This window comes from Neovison vison, chromosome 11 (genome assembly GCF_020171115.1).
Source record: "Neovison vison isolate M4711 chromosome 11, ASM_NN_V1, whole genome shotgun sequence".
In the NCBI taxonomy this organism is placed as follows: Eukaryota; Metazoa; Chordata; class Mammalia; order Carnivora; family Mustelidae; genus Neogale; species Neogale vison.
The window spans coordinates 176,424,653-176,445,541 of NC_058101.1; the positions used below are offsets into that span (position 1 = coordinate 176,424,653).

At 34.6% G+C, this 20,889-nt stretch overlaps 1 protein-coding gene across 1 annotated transcript in view; it reads right to left on the minus strand.

Moving 5' to 3' along the window:
- Positions 1-20,889, minus strand: part of LOC122919262 (A disintegrin and metallopeptidase domain 3-like) — a 106,857-nt gene that overhangs the window by 19,909 nt on the left and 66,059 nt on the right. The window contains exons 12-16 of the mRNA XM_044268201.1: positions 16,797-16,986; positions 3,013-3,111; positions 1,194-1,389; positions 649-739; positions 179-368 (exon numbers count right to left, since the gene is read on the minus strand). Coding sequence (XP_044124136.1) covers positions 179-368; positions 649-739; positions 1,194-1,389; positions 3,013-3,111; positions 16,797-16,986 — 766 coding nt within the window. The remainder of the gene's footprint in view (positions 1-178; positions 369-648; positions 740-1,193; positions 1,390-3,012; positions 3,112-16,796; positions 16,987-20,889) is intronic.

Sequence of the window (20,889 nt, forward strand, 5' to 3'; positions counted from 1 at the left end):
TCGGTAGTATGTAGATTCAGTATGTCCAGGGAGGAAGTGAGTTCAGGGTTTTTCCAGACTGACATCTTGAACCTTATCCTCTCTCTCTTCTTTTTCTATCTCTCTCATGAACAAATATTTACATACACAGACACTCAGATGCACACATATATGGAAATCGAGTAAAATTTTTATTTACCTTATTTACCCCACACATAGTGCCACTGTTCATTATGGTAGTATCATGACCTGCAGTGTGTGTTTCATTTCTTAAATATGCCGACAAACAGATATGGCCTCCAAGGTAAGTATATTGAACATCATAAGCTTTTATTGGTACTATTTCTGAATGTGTCCAGTGACAAACTATCTTTCCACAAAGGATACTCCTGTCAATAGAAGGCAGAAAAAAAGCTCATATGTCACTTAGAGACACACTGTAGTAAGTAATTAACAGTTCAAAACATGAAAATAATTCAAAATGTTTCTCAGATCATAACATAAAAGTTATTCAGAACATATATCATAAAGTATAACAAATAAATTCATCTGTATATACTAGGTCCATCTCTCATTGGCATTAACTTATTTTTCCGTGTGCATGCATGCACACACACACACACACACATACACACACACTTGAAAAATTATAGTTATCTGAATACACACCCAAAATTACAACTTGATTTTCCACAATTTCCAAAATTATCTGCTTGAAAATTCACTTCTTGTGTACATAGATAAGTAGAAACTTTAGCGACTGAAAATATAAAGTTATAATTACTTTTTAAAAAGTTAATATAGAGATATCTAGACAATAGCAATGCCCTTCAGTGTCATCTACTATAAATATTTAGTGTCTTCTCCTGGAAACAAAAGGAGAAACACTAAAAATTACCCACTTGAGAACAGGAAAATTTTGATAGGCAGAAATGACTAAGAAAACAGTCATTTGCTCTCTTATCTACAATCCTAATACTCTACACTTCTTTGCACCAATCATCTGAAACTTAATTAATACCTTTTTGTTTTGTTTTTGTTCTATACTTATTAGGTCTATTTTGCCTCTTTACATAGTTCAAAGTCACACTGATTCACAATTTTATTTTCAAATTTGAATTTATACAAACAATACGAAGGCTATTGGATAGATAACTGTCTTTAAAAAAACACAGTTTGAAAATGAACCCCAGAAAAAAAGATACATCTATTACATTTGCCAAATAATTTTTCACATTGCATATCTGGATCTTGGCAGACTCCTTTAAAGCAATAAGCAGTCTTATTATTGCATGGTTCTAAATCAGCAGATTTCACATCAGGTACACAAAATATAGATGATCCATTGCAATATTCTGGAAAATCACATGGATCTGTCATTTTCCTACATAAACGTCCTCTTTCGGCTATCTGTGAGACAAAGAAAAATCAGCTTTTTAAAAGTAGTAAACCAAAAATGTAAAAAAAAAAAAAAACACAAACTTTAACAAGAGCTGTGTACTTCTGTCACTTCCATTATTATTACATTTTTCAGTACTTAAGGTCAAATTATGAACTATCAATTTACTCTTAAGTAAAATAGATTGGAAAAAACCCAAATGTCCATCAATGGGTGAGTATATTAACATATCGTGGTATATTCATACAATGGAATATTTTCAGTCATATAAAGGAGCACTGATATATATATGCTACAAGGTTGATGAACCTTCAACACTATCTTAAGTGAAGAAAGCCACCACAAAAGGTCACACATTCTATGCTTCTACTTATATGAAATGTCCAGAATAGGTTACTCCAGACAGAACACAAACTGGTAGAGGCTAGGGACTGAGGGGGAGAGAGAAAGGAGAACAAGGGCTTCAAGGTCTATGAGTCTCCTGATTGAGTAAGGAACATGTTTTGGAACTAGATAGAAGTGGCAGTTGCACAATATTGTGAAAGTAGTAAATGCCACTAAATTGTTCGCCTGTCAGTGGCAAATGTTATGGAACGTCCTTTTCACCTTAATGTTTTTAAAGGCTCTACTAAATGTAGCAATCAGCTCCATGTGCAAAAGAAAAGGCAAGGGGCTGTGTAGAAAAGGCTTATTGCTCAATCCTGCTGATTTGGAGACAAAGGCCAAGATGAGCACTCTGGTGATGGGAAGAGTGACAAGGTTTATTGCTAAGTGGTAGAAACTCGAGGCTTGCCTCTATATTTATACTCCTTGAAGAGAAGTGACCATTGGCTTTAATTACAGAGTGAAAGGAGCACATAGAATGAAAAAGAACACACATAGAACAAAGTAGGATGATGTTAGAAGAGTTTTCATTGACAGAGAACCTGGCTGATCTGAAATCTGGCAATCAAGATCTCTAATTAATCAGCTTCTATAATTGTCATTGACTCCTGAAATTGGCACAGAAAAGACAAGACACTACATTTGCTCCCCCAAAACGAATCTTACTCAGCCTCCTTTCATGTGTGGCTACAAAGGAAAATTGAATGGACAACTTCCCAAGGGAAGTCAAAAATTCAATCTACTTCTGGAACCAGGTGTCCTTGCAAAGTTAAACTTCAGTATTAGATATTAGACATGCTACATGTTGCTAACTATTCTACATGGACTTCTTTTCTGTTATTCTTAAAATGAGATTACCATTACTGTTCGTTTATTCAAACATTGTATGTCAACTGTGTTTTGGGTGGCTTATTTGTAATTTTGTCATAAGTTGTGTGATCATGAAGAGGTTAATTCAGGTATGACCAAGAGGAGTTCATACTGTCCAAATAATCTGGAATTAATATAAATAATAACTGGATGGGGCCTGGGTAGATTAAAAACAGTGCAGTGAGAGGCACAGATAAGGAGTTTGAAAAAAGTCAAATGACATCCTCAGAATGTGGAATTCAACAGTGTATGAATCAGGTATATAAAGTTACATGTTTGAAAGTTGTGTAAAATAAACAGTTTAAAAAATACTATAAAAATGAATGCACAAGAACACAAAAAATTACGGAAGGAAATCATGTAGTATTTTGAAAGCTTACCTGACATGTTTTTCTATCACAGCATGGTCCATTGCCACATTCTGCATATCCAATCAGAGTACAATCTAAAGGATTACAACATTTTTTATGACTGCATTCCTACAAACGAATATAAGAGTTATATATAAGAGTTATATAATATAATATATATATTATATATATAAGAGTTATATAATAGGAATTTTCAATTAAATAAATAATTGTATTTATTGTCAAAATATACAAACTATTTCACCAAGTTAATTACTTGAAGAATACTTTTCTATTTTACCAAACCTCCTCAAGATATCATCTTGGGAATATATAACAATTTATGGATGTGACAGAATAGAGATGCTAAATTATAACATTTTATTATACTAAATAATGTTTTAAAGAAAAAAGTTTGTCAATATTTTTTTAACTCTAAGCCCCTATATTAAACATTAATTCTATAAATTATTAGATAGTAGGGCACAAAAATAGTAATGACTCTTCATAATATACTACTTTCTTCTTTCTACATAGTAAGAGAGATGTTTCACAAGACTGACAGTAATATTTAAAAATTAGTAAAGTGGATAGGCACAAATAACTGTTTATATTTACTTCAATATTATTATTTTTATTACCCATGTGCTAAAAATTGTACATATCTGCACATTATGGTTTATTTTATATTTTTGTGTCTATATTTCTGTTGATGAATTTGTTTATTTCCTTTATTTATTTACAGTCTTTTCTTTTTTAAAAAATTTATTTTATTTTTCCAGTGTTCCAAGATTCATTGTTTATGCACCACACTCAGTGCTCTGAGACACAAACTGAGGGTCTGGGAGGGGAAAAGCATGGGGAGTTAGGTGAGACTGGTGGTGGATATTAAGTAGGACACATATTTCCTTTATTTATAAGCATTATATTAATAACATTAACTCTTAGCCACTGACATATTATCACTACATTTTAAAATTTGTCATGACAATTTACTTTTATTTTTTTTTTTCCTGGTAACTTCTTGATATTGTGATATCATGTAATTGCAAACTCATAAAAATCTGAGAACCATAATCTTTTTTATCTGGTTTGTTCTTTAAGTTTATGGATAAAGCTTTACTCCACCCTAACCCCCACTAAATGTGTGAATTTATAGTATCTGTGAAAAACGTTAGTTTACATATATGTATTCATTTATTTTCATTTTACGGTGAATTGTTTTACTTGCATATAATTCACAGAATGTTACACGAGTTTCAGGTTTACAATTTTGTGCTTTGACAAGTTTATACATTATGCTAGGTAAATAAGTATAGCTACCATCAGTCCTCACACATCATCCTAAAAAATCATTGATTATATTCCTTATGCTATACCTTTTATTCCTGTAACTTATTCATTCCATAACTGGAAACCTGTATCTTTCTCTCCCCTTCACCCATTTTGTCCAACCACTCACCATCCACCCCTCTGGGAACCCTCAGTTTGTTCTCTGTATTTATAGATCTGATTTTGCTTTTTGATTGTTTATACATTTGGCATTTTTTTATTCCACTTATGAGTGTAATCATATGGCATTTGTCTTTCTCAATCTGACTGATTTCACTTAGAAAAATACCCTCTAATATATCCATGTTGTCTCAAATGGAAGAATCTCAACCTTTTCTACAGCTGCATAATATCCCATTGTGTGTGTGTGTGTGTGTGTGTACACTTTTTTTCCTTATCCATTCATGTATTGATGGACACTTAAATAGCTTCCATATACTGGCTATTGTAAATAATGTTGCAATAAATGTAGGGGTGCATGTATCTTTTTGAATTAGTCTTTTTGTTTTGTTTAGATAAATAACAGTAGTGGAATTATTGGATCATATGAATTTTTATTTTCAATTTTTTTGAGGAAGCTCCACAGTGTACTTCACAATGGCTGCACCAATTTAAATTCCCACCAACAGTGTACAAGTGTACCTTTTTCTCCACATCCTCACTAGTACTTGTTATTTCTTGTCCTTTTGATTGTTACCCGTTCTTTCTGGCACAATGTATCATTGTGACTTTGATTTGCATTTCCCTAATGATTAATGATGTTGAGCATCTTTTTATTTATCCATTTGCCATCTGGATGTTTTCTTTGGAAAAATGTCTATTCAACTTTAAATCAGATTTTTTTTTGGTGTTTAAATAAATTCTATATATATTTTGGATATTAACCCATTTTCAGATATACCATTTGCAAATACCTTGTCCCATTGAATAGGTTGCCTTCTAATCTTTTTTTCTTTATTTTATTTTAATTCCAGTGTTGTTAACATACAGTGTTTTATTTCAGATTCCATACATCACACAGTACACATCATGACAGGTGCACTCCTTAATGCCCATCACCTATTTAACTCATGCCCTACATACCTCCCCTTTGGTAAACATGTGTTTTTTCTATATAGTTAAGAGTCTTGGTTTACAAGGATGTGGAGAAAGGCAAAATGCAAACTGGTGCAGCCACTCTGGAAAACAGTATTGAGGTTCTTCAAAAAGTTAAAAATAGAACTAGCCTATGACCTAGCAATTATATTATGAGGTATTTACCCAAACAATACAAAAATACTAATTCCAAGGAATTCATGCACCCAATGTTCATAGCAGTGTTATCTACAATAGCCAAATTATGGAAGCAGCCCAAGTGTCCATTGATGTATGACTAGATAAAGATGTGTGGCATATATTTATGAGGGAATATTACTAAGTCATAGAAAAGTATTAATCTTGCCAATTTCAATGATATGGACAGATCTAGAGTATTATGCTAAGCGAAACAAGTCAGTGAGAAAGAAAAATAAAAGATTTTGCTTATTTGTGGAATTTAAGAAACAAAACAAATGAGCAGAGGGGGGGAAAAAAGAGAGAGGCAAACCAAGAAAAAGGCTTTTAACTACAGAGAATAAACTGACAGTTACCAGAAGGAAGGTGGGTAAGGTTATATGTTAAGTATGTGCTGGAGTTAAGGACTACGCTTATTTTGATGAGCTCTGGGTGCTGTATAGAATTGTTGAATCATTGTTTTGTACAACTGAAAATAATATTAACAGTATGTATTGACTGGGATTTAAATTTTTTTTAAAAGTCATTTTGTCTGATGCAGGTGTTCTACTCTGGGTTTCTTCTGCATTCCATTTGCATGGTTAGTGTTTCTCTATCTCCTCACTTTCAATCTACAAGTATCTTTAGGTCTGAAATTAGTCCCTTGTAAGCAGCATGTGGATGAGTCTTTTTTAATCCACTGTGACACCCTCTGTTTCTTGGAGTGTTTAGTCCACTTATATTCAAAATAATTATTGATAGGTACATATTTATTGCCATTTTGTTAGTTGATATATGGTTGTTTTTGCAGCTTTTCTCTGATCTTTTCTTCTCTTTATCTCTTCCATGGCTTGTTGGTTTTCTTTAGTGATATACTTGAATACCTTATTCTATTTTTTGCATATCTGTTCCTTTCTTTTTTTATTTGCAGTTACTATTAGATTTATATATAACATCTTCTGCATACAGCAGTCTATATTAAACTGCTGGTCACTTCATTTTGAACTCATTTTTTACTCCTCTCCCTTTTACATTTTAGATATTTGGTATATTTTATATCCTCTTATTTTATGAATGCCTTGACTTTTACAGAAACACTTGTTTTTACTGCTTTTGTGTTTTCTATTTTTCATATTCTCACTTATGGTCTTTCCTTTCCACTCAAAGGAACCCCTTTAACATTTCTTACAGAGCTAGTTCAATAGTCATTAAATAGTTTAGTTTTTGATTGTTTGAGACACTACCTCTCCTCCTATTCTGAATAATAGCCTTACTGGATAGAGTATTCTTGGATACAGATTTTTCCCTCAACACTTTGGATACTTCATGCCACTCCTTTCTGGAAAATAACCTTATAGCCTTATGGGGTTTCCTTTGTATGTATCTGTCTTTAATTCTCTTTTAACCTTTAAAATTCTTTATCACGATTTTTTGCCATTTTAATTTCCATGTGTCTTGGTGTAGACCCCTTTAGGTTGAATTTGTCAAGGGCTCTCTGTGCCTCCTGAAAATGGATGTCTCTCTCGCGCCCCAGATTTGGTTAAGTTCTCAGCTATTATTTCTTCAAGTATATTTTCAGCCCCCTTTTTCCTCTCTTCCCCTTCTGGGATCCCTAAAATGTGAATATGATTATGATTGAGTCACTGAGTTCTCTGGGTGTCTTCTTATTATTCAACATTTGTTCGTCTCTCCCTTGTTCAGCTTGTTTTCCATTCTATCTCTAGGTCACTGATACATTCCTCTGCTCCATGTAACCTACTATTTAACCCATCCATTGTATTTTAATTTCATTTATTGAGTTCTTCATCTCTGATATATTTTATTTTTTCATCTAGGGTCTCACTGATGTCTTCCACTTTCTTCTAAAGTCCAGTAAGTATCTTTACAATCATTAAATTCTCTATCAGGCATATTACTTATTCCTGTTTCACTTGGATCTCCTGTTATGATTTTGCCATGTTCTTTCATTTGCAACATATTTCTCTACCTCATTTTGTCTACCTCTTGTTTCTCTGTGTTAGGAAAGTCATCTACATCCTTTATTTTTTAAAGTAGTGGCTTTATGAAGAAGAGGTCCTGTAGTGCCCTGCAGTGTACTATACTATCTGTTCACCAGAACCTGGGCTCTTCAGAGGAGTCTCCTGTGTGTTGATTCCGTCCTGCTATTATTTCTGAGTACCTTTTCCTTTCAGTCTAGACTTCTGTGCTAAACCTCTGCCTGTTGTAGGCTATTGTGTGCTCTTTGTGGTATTAATGAAACCCAGGTAGTCTAGCTTTCAGGGGACAAAACTTCAGGAGGGCTCACAGTAGGTGGTGGTCTTAGCAAAATTTGCAGTGAGCTGCTAGTAGCCTCGATCTCCCAAAGTGCAGCAGTGGCCAGGGGCATGGCACATGTTAGTGGCAGCAGCCACGATGCAGTGTGTGTGGCTGCCAAGGTGATCAGGATCAAGCGGTGGGTGGCCACAGTGCGAGGCATCTGTGAGCACAGGGGCTTGGCATGGGGCAAGGTGGTGGCTGAATAAAGCACTCACAGCATTGGAGAAATTTTTGCTGAATCAGTAGTCTTAGTTTGGATCCCCCAAAGCAGGGTAGTAGTCAGAGGCACAGTGCACGTTAGCAGCAGCAGATAGGGGGATGCAGTGTGTTATGTCTCTCAATCAGATGGAGACCTCCAAAGTGTGGGGCAATGATTGGGTGAAAGCCAATGATCAGGCAGTGAAAGGATTCACCCAACAAAGGAGTCAGAAGTTTATTGAATACACTGCAAGGGAATGGGGACGGGGGGAATACACAGCAAAGGAGAGGCTGTCTGCAATGAGGCATTGGTTAGGGGCCATATTTAAAGTGAAAAGGTGAGGTAGTATTTTGGTAACTGTGCCTAGTTTTAAGTAACCTATTGGTTAGTTAGGGTCTATGGATATTTTGAGGTGGGTCACCTGATGGGACTATGTTTTCAGCCAGGTGGTCACTGTGGGCCCTTTCTACATTCCATTGCTCAAGACTACCTAAAGTAACTTCTACAGGTGGCATGCTGCAGTGGTGACAACCTGGGATATGTTATGTCTGTGTCCCTGGTAGCTGGGTGTGAATTGTGGAAGAAGTTGAGGCTCTGTGGTAGGTGGGTGGGGCACACAAAGCAGTTAGCAAAATTTGAGCTGAGTCATTAGTCCTAAACTGGGTCCCCTAAGCGATGGCCATCCCACGGGGTATGCAGTGCCTGGAGGTAGCTGTTAGGCAGGGTATGCAGCATTAAAATAATTCACGCAAAGTCCATTTCTGAGGTTAGAAATCTTGGACTGGGCCAGTCATCAGTGGGTGGGGCACGGTGTTAGCAGATCAGGTAGCAAGCACATACATAGCACCACCTTCGCAAGTGGCTCTGCTCTGTGTTTATGCTAGGGGTTGAGGAGGAAAATGGCAGATGCCAGCTCCTTTGTTCCTAGAAAAGACCCCAACATGCTCTAAAATCCTTATACAGGGATATCTCTCCCATTTGTCCCAGGTGTTGTACAAACTGTCCTTTCTATATTGCCTCTCTGCAAGCTGTTGTCTTTTTTTTTTTTTTTTGTATGTATTCTTTTATATCTGGTTTCTTTTTTTTTTTCCAATTTATTTATTTTCAGAAAAACAGTATTCATTATTTTTTTCACCACACCCAGTGCTCCATGCAATCCGTGCCCTCTATAATACCCACCACCTGGTACCCCAACCTCCCACCCCCCCGCCACTTCAAACCCCTCAGACTGTTTTTCAGAGTCCATAGTCTCTCATGGTTCACCTCCCCTTCCAATTTACCCAAACTCCCTACTCCTCTCTAACGCCCCTTGTCCTCCATGCTATTTGTTATGCTCCACAAATAAGTGAAACCATATGATAATTGACTCTCTCTGCTTGACTTATTTCACTCAGCATAATCTCTTCCAGTCCCGTCCATGTTGCTACAAAAGTTGGGTATTCATCCTTTCTGATGGAGGCATAATACTCCATAGTGTATATGGACCACATCTTCCTTATCCATTCATCCGTTGAAGGGCATCTTGGTTCTTTCCATAGTTTGGCGACTGTGGCCATTGCTGCTATAAACATTGGGGTACAGATGGCCCTTCTTTTCACGACATCTGTGTCTTTGGGGTAAATACCCAGGAGTGCAAATGCAGGGTCGTAGCTGTTGTCTTTTTAAGGGTGGGGACTCAGCTTCACTTGCCCTCCAGGCTGACTTTCAAAGCTCTAGGCTCCAAGTCCTCCTGGTTATGCAAACAGAGAGTTCAGTCCCTCTGGTTTTCAAGGCCGGACATTATAGGGACTCTTTTTCCCCATGATGCTTACTGGTGCTTTCCACTTTCCATGCCTGCAACTCCCTCCTGCAGGCAGGTCCCAACCACTATTCTTGCCTTTTCTAACCTCCTAGATTTGGCTTCTCCCCTACATTTATTTGTGGAGCTTTTTCTGCCAGTCTTAAGATCACTCTCTGGTGTATTGACTCATATTCAGGGTCTTCTGTGATTCCATATAAATTTTAGTGTCATTTGTGTTAGTTCTGTGAAAAATGCTGTTGGTCTTTTGATAGGAATTGAGCTGAAAGTCTGTGGATTGCTTTGGGTAATATGAAAACTTTCACAACATGAATTTTTCCAATCCATGATCATGGAATATCTTCCCATTTGTTTGTGTAATCTTCGATTTCTTTCATCAGTGTTGTTTCAGTTTTCAGAATATAGTTCTTCCAGTACATCTAATATATACTCAATGTGGAAAAACTGAGAGATTTTCTTCTGAGATCAAACACAAGACAAGGATATCCACTCTTACCATTTTTATTCAATATAGTGCTAGAAGTTCTAGCCACAGCAATCAGACAATAAGAGGCATCCATATTGGTAAATAAGTAGAGCAGATAACATAATATTTGCATACCACCTATCTCTATTTGCAGATAACATAATACCACCAAATCCTAAAAATTCCACCAAATAACTACTAGAAGTAATAAATGAATTCAATAAAGTTGCAGGATACAAAATTAATACCAAGAAATCAGTAGTGTTTCTATATGCTAATAACTAGCAGAAAGAAAAATTTAAAAACACCATTTATAACTGCACCAAAAAACAAAAACAAAAACAAAAACAAAACCTAAGAATAAATCTGTACTCTGAAAACTATAATACATGGAATTGTTTTGAGTGGTATGTTTTAAGAGAAGCTGTAATGAGAGATCTTTCATCCAAAATAGTAGACAAATTTATCAGGTACCTTTATAAAACAACAACTTATTCCTGATCTTTTGTAATACCTGGTTTATCATGTAATATTTTATATAAAATTAGATACTGTGTCTTCAACATTAATACAAAGTTAGTGTATTATTAAAGTATAGCAAATCTTTATTACTATATAATATGTTTTAAGTTTATAGGAGGCAGATGATATTCTTTTTTTCATTTTATATTTCAATATTAACAAAAGTATGTTATGCTTCACAATATAAATATTTTAATGAAAAATTATCAGGAGTATTTAGGGAAGATAGGGGATCAAGTACACACTAAATATTAATGTGGGGGGAGCAAAAATCAATGACATCACAGGGAATTCCAAGGCTAGTATCAATGAAGAGCCTATAGTAGAGAGTAAGTTTTCACAATACTCAATGAATAGTATAAATCTAGACTAAATGCCTGGCTTAGAAGTTGACTTGTAAGGACACTTGTGCTGTAGGAATAAAATTCCATCATGGGACTGGAAGCCAAAACTTTATAAACTAGGTAGCCAAGGTTCATCATTGAGAATTCTGAGAATGAAAAGGACATTTTCTTTTCTCCTGGTTGTCTAAGCCATTATCAAATTCTCTTCAATATGTAGTATTTTATAATTTTTCTCTCTTTATAAATTTAATAGTATATGTTGAAAAATACTGAAATGTTCCTCTATTTTTGGAATAAACTCCAGAAGCATATTGTTTTTCATATACTCATTTCTGTTGATAATTCTGATTCAGCTATTTTGTAACTATTTTTCAAAATATAAATCAGTCATTCAAAATAACATTAATAGGAGGAGTGAACAAATTTCATGATTTAATTTTATTTCTATATGCCTGCAAAGGATACTGGGAATTAAAATTTTTACAAGTACTCACTTTACAGTAACATTCAAAAATATGAAATATTTAGGGTTAACTTTAAGAGTTAAAGATACCTAAATAAATTGAACAATATGTCATGTTTATAGTTTGAAAATCATTAAATTATGAATATGTCCATTCTCCACAAATTCCATAGATTTTTTGAAAATCCCAATCAAACTTTCAGGAGGATTATTTTTTCTTTAGGGGGTGTAAGTAGAAATAGACAAATTGATTATAAATTTTACATAGAAATGCAAAAACCTAAAATCACAAAACCTGTATTGATAAAGAAATACAAAATATGAAGATGCATTTTACCTGATTTTATGAATTAGGGTAAGGAAATCTGGTGTTGGTATAAGGATAGATATACAGAATAATGGAACACAAAGTATGTGATATACTGCTTTTCAATATAGATACCAAGAAAAAGACGATTTTTCAACAAATGGGTCTAGAACAGTTGGAAATATATACAGAAAAAAAAATGCCCTGATACTTAACTTACAAATATTACTTAAAATGGATCATAGATATACACATAAAAGCTAAAATCAATAAACTTCTTGAAGAATACTTATGAGAAATCTTTAAAATCTTGGGATACATAAGGCACAAATAGCATAATGCAAAAAACAAAAAAAAATGATAAACTGAACTTCACCCGATTAAAAACTTTGACTTTTTAAAAGATATCATCAAGAAAATACAAAGCCAACCCACATACTGGGAGAAAATTTCACAAAAGACTTGTATATAGTTTATATTAAGAATTTCTATAACTGGGCACCTGGGTGGCTCAGTGGGTTAAAGCCACTGCCTTCGGCTCAAGTCATGACTCCCAGAGTTCTGGGATCGAGCCCCATATCAGGCTCTTTGCTCAGCAGAGCCTGCTTCCCTCTGTCTCTCTGCCTACTTGTGATTTCTCTCTGTCAAATAAATAAATAAAATCTTAAAAAAAAAAGAATTTCTATAACTACATTTTAGAAAAACAAACAACCCTATAAATATGTGCAAAATGTTTGAACAGACACTTTAAAAAGGAGAAATATGAATGTCCCATAATCATATGGAACACTGTCCAATATAATTAGTCATCAAGGAAATACAAATTAAAACCACAATGCACACATGCAAATGACTAAAATGAAAAAGACTGGCAATAATAATGTTGATGAGGATAAGGAATAGCTACCACTCATACACAAGATGTCTGGAATGTAAAATAATATAATATTTGGGAAAGCAGTTTGACATTTTATTAAGATTTAATAGTAAATTAACATTATGACTCATCAATCTCACTCCTAGATATTCACCCAACAAAAATGAAAACATAAGTCAACAAAGATTTGAACATGAATATTCCTTGGAGATATTTTTCATAATAGCTACAAATGAAAATAACCTAAATGTTCATTAATAACTTTATGAATAAACACTTCATTATATAAATATAATGAAGACCACCTAGATAATCATAAGTCTTTTTTGTTAAAAACCAAAGATAAGGTCGTAATGCCTTTGTCAATACAACACAGATTTCTACCAATCATTTGGCTAGGTATGGCAGGCAGAAGCAGAATTGGGCACTGATGTCTTCAGTGACAATGGGACAAATAGTTAAAAAAAAGAACTACCCTATGATCCAGCAGTAACATACTGGGTAATAACCCAAGGATACAAAAATACTCATTTGATGGGATACATTGCACCTCAAGGTTTATAGCAGCATTATTAACAGTAGCTAAATTATGGAGAGAGCCCAAGGATCCACTGACAGATGAATGGATAAAGATGTAAAAAGATAAATCTTGTCATTTGCAATGATGTGGATGGATCTAGATAGTATTAAGCTATGAGAAGTCAGAGAAAGACAATACCATATGATTTCCCCTCACATGTAGAATTTAAAAAATAAAACAGTGAACTCAGGGGAAAAACAGAGAGACCAACCATAAAAGAGACTCTTTAACTATAGAAAACAAACAGGGTTTATGGAGGTGAGGTGGGAAGGGGATGGTTTAAATGGGTGATGCGTATTAAGGAGGGCACTTGTGATGAGCACTGGGTGTTATATGTAAGTGATGAATCACTAAATTCTACTACTGAAACTAATATTATAATGCCTGTTAACTGAAGTTTATATGACAATTTGGAGAGAAAAAAATAAAAACAATTTCACACAGTTTTAACAAAATATTAATGTAGATTTTGGAATTTCAGAACTATTTTAATTTTCTAAGAATAGAAATAAAAACACACATATGCCCAGATGAATAGATCAACATTCCTTTCAAATGCAGCAAAAATACATATTTTTCAAGTGCACATGAAACATTTTCCATTTTAGATCATGTGTTGTCCACAAAAAAAGACTCAGTAGTTTTAAGAAGTCTAAAATCTTATCAAATATCTTTTCTGACAAAGGTATGAAAGAAGAAATCAATTGCAAGAAGAAATCTGAAAAAATTACAAATATGTGGTGGTAAAACAATATGTTAGTGAATAACCAATGGATCAATGAAGAAATTAAAAAATCAAAATATACCTTAAGAGAAATGAAAATTTAAATGCAACACAGGAAAATGTCTGTGATATAGCAAAAGCTATTCCAAGTGGGACATACATAGAACTACAGCTTATCTCAAGAAACAAAAAATATCTCAAAACAATCTGACTTTATAGTTATAAAGGAGGTAGAAAAAGAAGACCAGAGTTAGTAGAGGAAAATTAAAAAATCAAATGGAAATAAATTAAATGGAGGCTGAAAACCCAATAGAAAAGATCAATGAAAGTAAGCCAATTCTTTAAAAAGATTAAAAATATAACCAACTTTCAGGTAGACTCACCAAGAAAATGAGAGTTTTCATAAATAAAATCAGAAATGGAAAAGGAGAGGTTACAACTGATACCAAGAAAACAAGTGTTCATAAGAGATTACTATGAACAATTCTATGACGATCAGTTGAAAAACTTAGTAGAAATGGATAAATTCCTAGAAACACATATACCAAAACTGAATCATGAAGAAATGAAAATATGAATAGATTGCCAGCAATCAAAACCCTCCCAAGAATCATAAGACCAAGACTAGATGACTTCACTGGTGAATTCTTCCAAACATTCACAAAAGGTTTAATACTTACTTTCCTAAACTCTTCCTAAAAACTGAAGAGGAGGGATCGTATTCAAACTCACTTGATGAGGCCTGAGTGCAAATTATTCGGGTGCTTGTTAAGTATCTATCCACACAGACTTAATTCGTCTTTCACGCATATACTTCCTGTGTATTTTATATCACAATGAAATGATAAGTATGACATAAATATTTATTGTTCAAGTGGGCAGAGAACTTCCTTTCAAGAGAACTAAAATATACTAAAGTATATTTTAAGAAAGAGAATATAATCTAAATGTAATTCTTTCAGAATGGTACTGTGACATGCAAAGGAATACTAATGACCAAAAGGAACAATAGGTAAAATAAAGAAAGTATTTTCAGAATAAAATCTTTAGGGTATTTTCTAATGTAAAGCACAGAGGTGACAGAAATGCAATATTTACAAGAATTTTATGTAAGTTAAATCCCATTATTTGAGAGGTGGCCTAGATATGGTTATAACTTAAATATGCATGCTAAGAATGTAAGAATAATCACTAGAGGAAAATAAAAAGTACGTATCCAATCATTGTTGCAATAAATGGTGGAAGAAAGAAAAAGCATGCAGATTCAAAAAGAAGTGAACAAAAATCCAATTAAAAAACAAATGTGGCAAAATGAACATAGAAAATAAGAAAATTGTGAAACATCTAAACTTAAAAACATATGCAATGTAGAGGACTATAAGGAGTCATAACTGTTAAATGTTATGAGGTATCCTAGAGAAGATCCTAGTACAGAAAGAGGCTGTTTGGTAAAAAAAAAATAAATCTGAATAAATTATGGACTTCGGTTAAATAAAAATATGCAAAAATATTACTCACAATAATGTTTAAGAGTATAATCTGATAAATCAAAGATAGATTGGGTAGTAAATGTAGATCGTGAAGTTACTAGTACAGAAAAACTAAATGAGAAGGAAGAAATAGCAGGGAAATACTGATGAAGAGAAGCTAGTATGTGCATAGATATACAGATATCTCAAACCAAATAGACCTTATTTTTTTTTTCAAATAGACTTTAAAACAGAAAACAACATTAGAGGTAGAGAGCCAGTATTTGAAAATAAAAGATAAATTTCTAGTAAGATATAACAATCATATTATAAGTCTCCACTGTATAAAACAGCTTCAAAAAACAAAGCAAAAAACTGAATAATGTATAGTGAGAATTAGGCAAATCCAACAGCATAGCCGTGGGTATCAATATTACCTCTCAGGTACTAAGAGTTCAGGCAAATAAAATTCATAAAAATACAGAAGATTTTAGGCATTTACTGAAAAATTATCATGTAATCAAGTTGTATAAAATTTTGTTTCTAACAAGAATTTGCATTTTCTCAAGTGAACATGGAACATTCCAAATACCATGCGTAAGTGTATGAAAACAGGCACAACAAAAATGCGGTGATTAGCCATCTTACCAAGCACAACTAAAAAAGGAGTAACAGCAAAAAGCTAAATATAACAATACAAACCAAGGATTATTACTAATATAATTTTGGGAAGTCAAGTTAAAATAAATGACATTCCCTCAGATGCAAGGATGGAAATTAGGAGATGAGCGGGTATACAACATGTAATAACATAGTGAACCAGGGCAGGCACTTCAAGGAATTCACATGCTTGAGGTGATATTTATAGGATTAATGTTACCAATGTTTATGATACAGGAAGGTGGGTATTAGTATTAATGGTTACACCATAAAGAAAATCTTCCTCTGTAATCCATGCTACAGTTACACTTTACTTAAACTTTTCAAATGCTTCAAATTCAGGATGAGATAGTTATCACATGCCCCATATCCCTGTATCTTAGATGTTTAATTAAATGGTAGCCGCATTTCAACAACAGTCCTCCTGTATTACATCTCTATTGAGAAGACTACATGAGAAACAGAAAAACAAATCTTTAGATGAGTTAGAAATGTTTGTCACTAACCTCTTCAAGGCCACAATCACATTGTTCAGGAGGTTCCAAAATTCCATTGCCACAAGCTGCCACAACTCTTCCTTGGTAAACCATTTCTGAAACTGTTTTATTCTGAAGACACTCAAATTCAGGCTGTGAAGCCATACGTTTAAATTCATCTATGTTGCAACTGCTAAAAAACTTGACACCATGGGAATGTCTAAAAATAAATTATATTGCTCAGATAAATGGAATAAAATCACTATTAAAGCAACACTCTGTGAAGTACTGACAAGTATCAAAAATTCTGTAATACTGCACTTACAGAGGAGCCAAGAAGGAAGGGAGAGGATTTTTATCTTTAATACAAGTTGTAAATAAAAACAATAGGTTTATTTCTATTGTAATTCAATACAAGACATCTAGTAAGTAGAGGGAGTTAAGGTGACATGAGTTCAAATATATTAAAACACATATAATGATTGCCACACCAAAAAATACCTCTCTTTAAATATGTCCTATTATTATTTTCATTATGATTGCCAACATCACAATTATAAGCACTATTATAAGCATTAATAATAAGAAAATGAAACACACTAGAAAATTTATGTGGAAAACTGAAGAAATAACAATGGTGGATAGTATCACAAGAAAAACTAGAATTGTTTGTATTTTGATAACAAAATTAATTAAAATATCTCAATGTTGATTATATAAAACATATAAACCTAGGATTCCTTTTATTTTGTTACCTTTTGAAATAATTCTGTACTTCTACATGTACTATTTAATGAATTTTTATTTAATTTTGTAACAATCTAAAACTTAGAGAAATGGCATGAAAATAGACCAAAGAATAAATTTTTCCCAAAACAATGAAGAATAAGTTGTCAAACATGATTCTAATAACTCTAAATATTTTAACATATAATTACTGCACAGACATTAATTCAAAAAAAGACCCTTCAAAATTGGGAAACATTTGTACAGTACAAATACCTAATCTTCAGATGTTATCCAGATTTCACCATCATCACAATACTGGCACTTTACAGCAAAAAGATCCAATTGAGAGTCAACCATTGCATTATTTTTTTTTAATTTTTTCTCCAAATTTTTATTTAAATTTCAGGTAGTTAACATGCAGTGTAACATTGCTTTCTGGCACCGAATTCAATGATTCATCTCTTACATGAAACACCCAGTGGTCATCACAATGATATCAAGGAGGCTTGATATTCAACACCCATTTAACCCATCACCCCCCCCCAACCTCCCCTCCAGCAAACCTGTTTATTTTCTACAGTTAAGAGTCTCTTTTATGGTTGCCTGTTTCCCCCCCAAGTTCACTGTTTTATTTCTTAAATTCTACATGCAAAGGAAATCATATGGCATTTGTCTTTTTATGACCGACTTATTTGGTATAGAATAATACTCTCTAGATCTATCAACATCATTGCAAATGGCAAGATTTCATTCTTTTAATGCTGAGTAATATCCCATTGTGTATATATACCACATCTTCTTTATCCATTCAAAGTCAGTAGCCATTGGGCTCGCTCCATAATTTGGCCACTGTGGATAATGCTGCTATTTAAACCTCGGAGTGCATGTATCCCATCAAATCAGTATTTTTGTAACCTTTGGGTAAATACCGATTATGCAGCTGCTGGATCAAAGAATAGTTTTATTTTTGAGGAAACTCCATACTGTTCTCCAGATTGGGTGCAGCAGTTTGCATTCCCATCAACAGTGTAAGAGGGTTCCCCATACTCTGCATTCTTGCCAACATCTGTTTTCTTGTGTTGTCAATTTTAGCTATTCTGACAGGTGTGAGGTGATTATCTAATTGTTGTTTTGTTTTTTTAATTGTTGTGATGAGTGATGTTGAGCATATTTTCATGTGTCCATTAGCCATCTGGATGTCATCTTTGGAAAAGTATCTGTTCATGTCTTCTGTCCATTCTTTAGATTATTTGTTTTTTGTGTGTTGAATTCACTGATAGGTACTTTATATTTTTGAATACTAACCTTTTATCAGATATGCCTTTTGCAAACATCTTTGCCCATTCTGAAGGATGACTTTTAGTTTTGTTGATTGTTTCCTTCACTGAGCAGAAGGTTTTATCTTGATGAAATCCCAGTTCATTTTTGCTTTTATTTCCCTTGCCTCCGGCAAAGTGTCTAGTAAGAAGCTGCTACGGCTGAGGTCAAAGAAGTTTCTGCCTGTGTTCTCTAGTATTTTGATGGTTTCGGGTCTCACATTTAGGTCTTTCATTCATTTTGAATTTACTTTTGTGTATGGTATGGTATGTGTTTTTGTATCCTGATGATTACAGCTTTGTAATATAGTTTAAAGTCCGGAATTGAGATACCTCCAGGTTTACTTTTCTTTTTCAGGATTGCTTTGGCTATTCAGGGTCTTTTGTGGTTCCATACAAATTTCAGGACTGTTTGTTCTATTTTTGTGAAAAAGGGTATTGGTGTTTCATAGGGATTGCATTAAGTATGTAGATTGCTTTGGAGAGTATAGACATTTGAACAATTGTCATTTGTTATAGACATTTTAGCATTTTGTTACTCCAGTCCATGAGCATGGACTGTTCTTCCACTTCTTTGTCATCTTCAATTTCTTTCATCAGTGTTTTAGAGTTTTTAGAATACAGATATTTTCCCTCTTTGGTTAGGTTTATTCCTAGGTATCTTATGGTTTCTGGTGCAACTATAAATGAAGTTGGTTCCTTGATTTCTCCTTCTGCTGCTTCATTATTGGTGTAAAGAAATGCAACAGATTTCCATATATTAATTTGTATCCTGCCACTATATTAAATATATGTATCAGTTCTGGCAATTTTTTGGTGGGGTCTTGGTTTTACATTTTTTTTTTTTAAAGATTTTATTTATTTACTTGACAGAGACAGAGAGATCACAAGTAGTCAGAGAGGCAGGCAGAGAAAGAGGAGGAAGCATGCTCCCTGCTGAGCAGAGAGCCCAATGCAGGGCTGGATCCCAGGACCCTGAGACCATGACCTGAGCCGAAGGCAGAGGCCTTAACCCATTGAGCCACCCAGGTGCCCCATCCGGGTTTTTTTTATAAAGGTATAATGCTGTATGCAAATAGGGGAAGTTAAGACTTCTTCCTTCATTATTTGGATGCTTTTTATTTCTTTTTGTTGTCTGATTGCTGAGGTTAGGACTTCCTATGTTAAGTAACTGTTGAGAGAGGACATTCCTGTCTTGTTCTTGACCATAAAAGAAAAGCTCTTAATTTTTCCCCATTGAGGGTGAAGTTAGTGGTGGGTTTTTTGTGTATGGCCATTATGATTTTGACATATGTTCTCTCTATCAAGAATGGATGTTGGCAAGATGGTGGAGAAGTAGCAGGCAGAGGCTACATCAGGTAGCAGGAGATCAAGCTAGATAGCCTATCTAAACATTGCAAACACCTACAAATTCAACGGGAGATCGAAGAGAAGAAAAACAGCAATTCTAGAAACAGAAAATCAACCACTTTCTGATTCACGGAGAAGTGAATCCAAAGCGATGGGAAGATAGACCGTGGAGGGAGGGGCTGGTTCCCGGCAAGTGGCAGAGCAACCGAACACAAAATCGGAACTTTTAAAAGTTTGTTCTGCTGAGGGACATCGCTCCAGAGGCTAAACCGGGGTGAAGCCCACACAGGGTCAGTGTGGCCCCAGGTTCCATAGGGTCACAGAAAAATCGGGGGTGTCTCAGTGTCGCAGAGCTTGCAGGTATTAGAACGGGGAAGCCGGCTACAGAGACAGAGCTGAGGAGTGAGCTCTCAGCTCGGGGTTACCTTGAACCGGTTGCAGCCTGGGTGAGCTTGGAGAGCGGCCGGACGCCAGGGAGACAGGAGTTATTGGGCGCTATTCTCTGAGGGTGCACTGATGAGTGAGGCCCGAGCTCTCCGCTCCTCTGGGCTGGAGACTAGGAGGCCACCATTATCATTCCCATCCTCCAGAACTCTACGGAAAGCATTGAGGGAACAAAAGCTCCCAAAAGCGAACCCGAGCGGATTACTCAGCCCGGCCCCTGATAAGGGCGGTGCAATTCTGCCTGGGGCAAAGACACTTGAGAATCACTACAACAGGCCCCTCCC